Consider the following 6,358-nt stretch of genomic DNA (forward strand, 5'->3'; position numbering starts at 1 on the left):
CTCAAGCAACGATCTAGACTTTTACTAAATTTTAGTTTGAAAAAGTATATAACTCTTTTAACATCTCAAAGAATAAAATTGTTCACACTTGATCTCATCACTATTTGGATGAAATCTTGATCCTACAATTGCCTTTTTTTTTTTTTTTGAGTACTACTGACTCTGTTACAACGTAGTATCTGTTCATAGCTACTTTCTCAACCTACTGAAGCACAAAGAGTCAACAATTACCTTCTACCATTGCTTATGATAGCAAATTGATGGGACCTAGCCCCTTGGGGCCAAAAACTTGGGACGAATTCACAGTAGGCTAGTAAGAGAAGGTAGGATTGGGCCTTGGAAAATGTTGGGCGGTTGCGGTTTTCTCATCAAATTATACAATGAACCAAATTTTACATTACATTGTGGAACATGATCCAAAACTACATTTAGATTATGTATATACAGTTAACAAATTATGTATCCTTAAAATAAACTAAATATACATAATATGTTAGCTACATAATTATAATATGTACATAATTTATTAGCGGGCGGTACATAATAGTATATAACTGTAAGTATATAATATTTTTTTTAAAGCAAACAACAGAAATATATTAATTCAGATCATCAACCAGAACATTATAGAAGAAGGGAGGAGGATGCAAACTCCACTCCCTATGTTTAGGCATAGAAACAGACTCCCTAACTAACAAATGGACAGCAGTTTAAAAATAATGTGGTTATGAAAACTTTCTTGGGGTAAAACATCTTGCAATCTACGTAACTAAAGATACATATTTACATGTATACTTTAAAGAACAGCTATATGTATATATAGCTATGTATTCATCTTAAACACTCTGAACTACTTCACACTATGGACTTAAATTCATCATCTTCACTCTCTGAGCTCCCCTCACTCCCTGAATGTTTAAGGAGTGGCGAAGCGTCGCGCTCACTTCCATTTATGTTGCCTGCGGCATATGGTGATTGACTCTTGAATTTTAGCAGGATTTCCAGGACCTCTTTCATGGTAGGTCTTCTATAAGGAGATGTATCAGTACAGAATATCCCAAGTTTGAACACTGATTGCATCTCATCTGAGTATTGTGGCTTCTTGATATCTGCATCTAGTGCTTCAGCTATGGGTTTCCCTTCTTGCACGTATTGCCGTGCCCAATCAGCCAGGCATAACTCTGCACTGCCATCGTTGGGTTCCCTTCCGGTGACGAGCTCTAGAAGGATCACCCCGAAGCTGTACACGTCAATCTTCTCATTCACTTTAGTTGTGTGTGCATACTCTGAAAATCATAATAAAAACAAGTTGAGTTAATACCTAATTTAATCATCGACTATAGTATAGTGATTGTCTCAATTTAGTGACTTTTTGTGCTTTATTGGGTAGATGATTTTACCTAATTGAGTTCTCTGTTAAGATAATTTGGTAATTTTCTCTCTATTAATCCGTGTTGCAAAACTCGGCTGAGGCAAAAAGGGTGTTATGCGGAGTCTAGGCGGCCGACTCAACTGTTTTTTCCCTCTCAAAACGACATCGTTTTGAGCTGGAAAAAAAAAACTAAAAAAAATTAGGCGCCTAGTGCGCTTCACAACATGGCTATTAATATCCAATTTAGTCTTCCGACTATAGTGATTTTACTCAATTTAGTCATCGACTATACTCACTATAGTGATTTTTCTTGATTTAATCATTGACTCTAACCGTCACAGCAAAGGGAAGGCCTGACGGAGGACTTAATTAAGTAAAATCATAGAGTCCAAGACTCAATTAAACACAAAATCATTTAATACTAAATCGAAAAAAATCAATAACTAAATTGGGTATTAATGACTCTAATAAAAACCTATCATTAGCATGCTTGTTTCTTAGTAAAACTTCAAAAGCCATAGCACAGGCCAAGAGTTAAGTGCATGAATCTAAACATTACCTGGAGCAATATAGCCAAAAGTGCCAGCCAATGTTGAGACTGTGTTAGCTTCTCCAGGCCTGATCAACATTCTTGCCAGACCAAAATCTGCAATTTTAGCATTGAACTCAGAGCCCAAAAGCACATTGCTCGATTTAACATCTCTGTGAACAATGGGCGGGGACGAGCCGTGGTGCATATAGCAGAGCCCCTGAGCTGCCCCAGTGGCAATGTGCAGCCTGGTAGGCCATTCCAGGACTTGGCAATAAGGGGGACTTGCAAAATATGGTCTCCTCTTTGGATGGAGCCATAAATCCAGGCTGCGATTTTCCATGTACTCATACACAAGAAGCATAGAGTCTTCACTAGAGATCCCACACAGGAGTTTCACTATGTTTGAGTGGCGAATCGTGCCAAGTATCTGCACTTCTGCTTCGAACTCCTTCTCGAGCTTTCGATCCAACTTCTTGCAGTTCCAAATCCTCTTAACAGCAACTTTTTCACCGGTGTGATGTAAGGGTTGTACGAGGTAAACTTCCCCCGATCCCCCACTGCCGATCACATTGTCTTCGACTAAATTTGACAGAATGTTTGATTCTGTGAAGTTTAGCCTGTGGAATGGTGTAAGCTTCCAGTTTGGGTCTAATCCTTGCTTTCCTTTCCTACTCTTTCTTAAACCAAACAGTATATAGAGAATGGCTAATAGAAACAAGGCTGCTGCTATGCTACCAAGAATAGCTATAACTCTGATTGAATTGCTATTCGATTTCTTGGTATTCAGGTTGCAAATTCTGAGGCCAATTGAAGGGGTGGCTGCACAAAGCTCAGGGTTATTCAAGAAGCTCTTATCGAAAACTGCATTTTCAAGAGCACCCGGGATTCTCCCCGAGAAGTGATTTGAAGACAGGTTGAGTGAAGTTAGCCTCAAACGCCCTATCTCGGGTGGAATTTCCCCGGAAAATTGATTTCCTGACAGGTCCAACTCGTTAAGATTTGGCAAAAGACCGAGTGCTGATGGGATTTCACCAGACAGTTGATTCCTACTGCATTTCAAGGAGGTCAGTGACTTCCATGAGATAATTTCTGATGGGAAATTCCCAGAAAGGTGATTCCCGTCTAACCAAAGAACCGATAACCTTTGCAGGACTGTCAATTCTTGAGGGATTTCACCAGTAAACAGATTATTGCTTGCCTTGAAGTTAACAAGATTATTCCAAGAAGAAACTCCAGCAGGGATTTCACCTGAGAATCTATTGTTGCTAATATCCACTAGAGACACATTGGATGCAATCTTTCGTGGAAGCTCACCAGTAAACAAGTTATCACTAATCAAGAACCTTGACAGACTCCTAGCTGCCCACAAATCATCAGGAATTGTACCAGAAAGTTGATTCTTTTCCACTCTGACACTTTCCAAGGTTTGACAATCCCCAAGAGACTTTGGAAGCTCACCTGTAAGGTTGTTGCTAAAAGCAATGATGCTAGAAAGCACCTTGTTATCACACAGCCCCTCTGGCAATGATCCCACAAGATTGTTTGTGGAAACATCAAAAGTTTGCAGCTTTGAATGTTTACCAAACTCTCCCGGAATTTTGCCCGACAGATTGTTGGTGAACAGCCTCACATCCCACAATGCTGGTAATCTACCTATGCTTCCTGGAATTTCGCCCGATAATTGATTCATGAACAAAACCAGCCCCTCCAATTTTGTCAGCTTCCCAAAGTCTTGAGGGATTTTGCCGGTTAAGGTGTTATTGGAAAAATCAATCCAATTCAAATCCAATGCCTCAATTGACTGAGGAATAGGACCTGAAAATTTGTTTACCTGGAGGTAAACTGTGGTCAAATTCTTAAGCAGAAACAAGTTGTTTGGAATGTTACCGCTCAGACTATTTCCAGATAAATCCAAGAATTCCAAAGCTGTCATGTTTCCAATGATATTCTCAGGAATTTCTCCAACCAAATTTGAATTTTGGATCCATAGATTCCTCAGTTTCTTCAATTGAGCAAAACTTGAAGGAATCCCCTGCGGTGCAAAGGGATTCTCGTACAAAGTCAGAACTTCAAGATTCACCAATTCACCAATTTCCGGCGGGAAAGAGCCATTATAGAAGGTGGCGGCAAACTGAAGCTCTTTTAACTGCTTTAGTCCTCCAATGGCTGGTGGGATGCCATCAGTGAAATAGTTGGAGGAGAGGTTAAAAGCCGTGAGGCGGGGAGAAAGGCGGTTAATATCAGTTGGGATGGAGCCGTTGAAGGAGTTGAAAGACAAGTCTAAGATTTCAAGATTTGAGCAATTGTAGAGAGCTAGAGGGAAAGGCCCAGGGATGAGGTTGTGGTTGAGATCAAGAATGGTGAGGTTTTTGAGGTCACATATGGATGGTGGGATGGTTTGGTTAAGGTTTAGGTAGGCTAGCCGGATTCCGGTGACGGAGCCGTCTCCACAGGTGATCTCCGGCCAAGTACAGTGATCGGAGGATGAAGTCCAGTGGGAAAGATTGGATGGGTTAGAAAAATGGTTTTTTATTTGAAGCAAAATTGTTCTCTCTGGATTATTGATACTTGGTTGGGAGTTTCCAGGGAAGGGCAAAGTGAAGAGCAGAAGTGTGAGGGTGATGAGGGTTAGTTTGGACATTATGATGTTTATTTAGGATGAAAAAGCTTGGTTCTTGAAATGGTGGCATGGAAGAGTGCTTGTATCTGAGGCAGATCAGAATTGAAGAAAATGTGCAGAGTCTCTAATTCAAGTGCTTGAATCTGTATGAAGAAAAAGTTAAAATTCTACTTTTCAATTGGCCTTATCAATCCCAGTTGGATGTGTTTGCCTTCTATATATACACAATACACGCACACACAGACATAATATTGGACTTTTTTTTTTTTTTTTGGAGAATAATACTGGAGCTGAACCTGCTGGCAGAAATGCAGAATGTAGTCCTCCCCCCATCTAAGAGATTATTATATTACTATGANTGCAGAATGTAGTCCTCCCCCCATCTAAGAGATTATTATATTACTATGATTTACTCTTTTATTATCTTGTCAGGTCTAAATGTAGGAGCTCTTCAAACGAGGAATTTTGACCACTGAGGCTCAAATCCACTCCCATCATCCACGTGAAAGTGTTAACCGGGACACCGGATGCCACTAGACCACAAGGTCTTTAGCATAAATGATTATTTCTTAATATGCTTAAATATCAATTATTTTATAACTAAAAACATTATACTAATAAATAAAAGTAGTGCACCAAAATACTAATTAAGTAGTTAAATCGTAAAATACGGAGTATCAATTAGCACAAAGTCAATTTAAAATATTAAAAAAATACAATGTTTAAACTTCAAAATATTTTTAAAAATATTTTATTTTTTTATATCATTAAAATTTTCATTAATATATATATATATATATATATATATATATATATATATATATATATATATATATATATATATATATATATACTTTAAATTAAACCCATCGATCTAAAGATAAGATGTCAAATAAATGATGTCAATGTTTTCAATATTACATCTTTCCAAATATCTCACATTGTTTCTAAGTTAGAAAATGCAATTCCATTTTTTATATGTTGGTCAGAATTTAAAAAATAAAAATAAAAAATTAGAAACATGTTTCCAAAGTTTTGATTTGGGTTAGAATCTTAACACAGACACAAAAAAAGAGAGTCTGAAATTCCATTTCCCAAAATTTTTATTAATTAGGAAACAACCAAAATATTTCTAGAAATTTTTGATTAATTAAGAAACTGCACATAAATGTTTCTAAGCAAGCTTCAAAGATGAATTATTTCAAAAGCAAAAAACACTATTCTCATAGAGTTGTTGTGCAAAATAGCTTTTTAATATCCATGGCATGGGGTTTGGTTATTGGATTATTACATATTTACATGTATCTTTTATTAACTTGTAATGAAATTGGACAATTTATGGGTACGTAGTCATAAAAATGTAAAAATAGAGCTTTTGTTTTAATATTGTTGTGTTAAGGAGTGAACATTATGTAGTAATCTAGTAGGGAAAATTATATTTTTCTACTTTTACTTATATATATATATTTTTATAATATTCTACTTTTACTTATTAGTGCGTGACTTTTAATTATAAATATATGCTTTTATTTTTATTTTTTAACACTTTTTTCACCTTTTTGTTTCTTACGGAGTATATTTAAAAAAAAATAAATTAAATGATACCCGTTTTCGCATTTCCTTTTCTTTAGTAATGGCTAACTGTGGGAGCATGCTGCGCCGCTGCGACTTATGAATTGTAAACAGCCTTTGTTGAACAAAGACTAGTCAACTCGTCAGACAACAACCTAAGTTCCACGGCTACGGCATTGAAAAGTAATAACCTAAGATCTACACAAAATAATATCTTTGTCGTACCAAAAATTTCATCTGCATTGTTATGTACGCCATAAGC

General features: G+C 36.8%; 1 protein-coding gene across 1 annotated transcript; it reads right to left on the bottom strand.

The window, feature by feature from the left end:
* Positions 1–709: 709 nt before the first annotated feature.
* On the bottom strand, positions 710–4,695 carry LOC116014461 (receptor-like protein kinase 5). The gene is made up of 2 exons (XM_031254522.1): positions 1,932–4,695; positions 710–1,286 (listed from the first exon to the last, which is right to left on the bottom strand). Exons 1-2 carry the CDS (start codon positions 4,543–4,545, stop codon positions 856–858), a joined length of 3,045 nt encoding a protein of 1,014 aa, XP_031110382.1. The 5' UTR covers positions 4,546–4,695; the 3' UTR covers positions 710–855.
* Positions 4,696–6,358: the final 1,663 nt, after the last annotated feature.

This window comes from Ipomoea triloba, chromosome 3 (genome assembly GCF_003576645.1).
Source record: "Ipomoea triloba cultivar NCNSP0323 chromosome 3, ASM357664v1".
In the NCBI taxonomy this organism is placed as follows: Eukaryota; Viridiplantae; Streptophyta; class Magnoliopsida; order Solanales; family Convolvulaceae; genus Ipomoea; species Ipomoea triloba.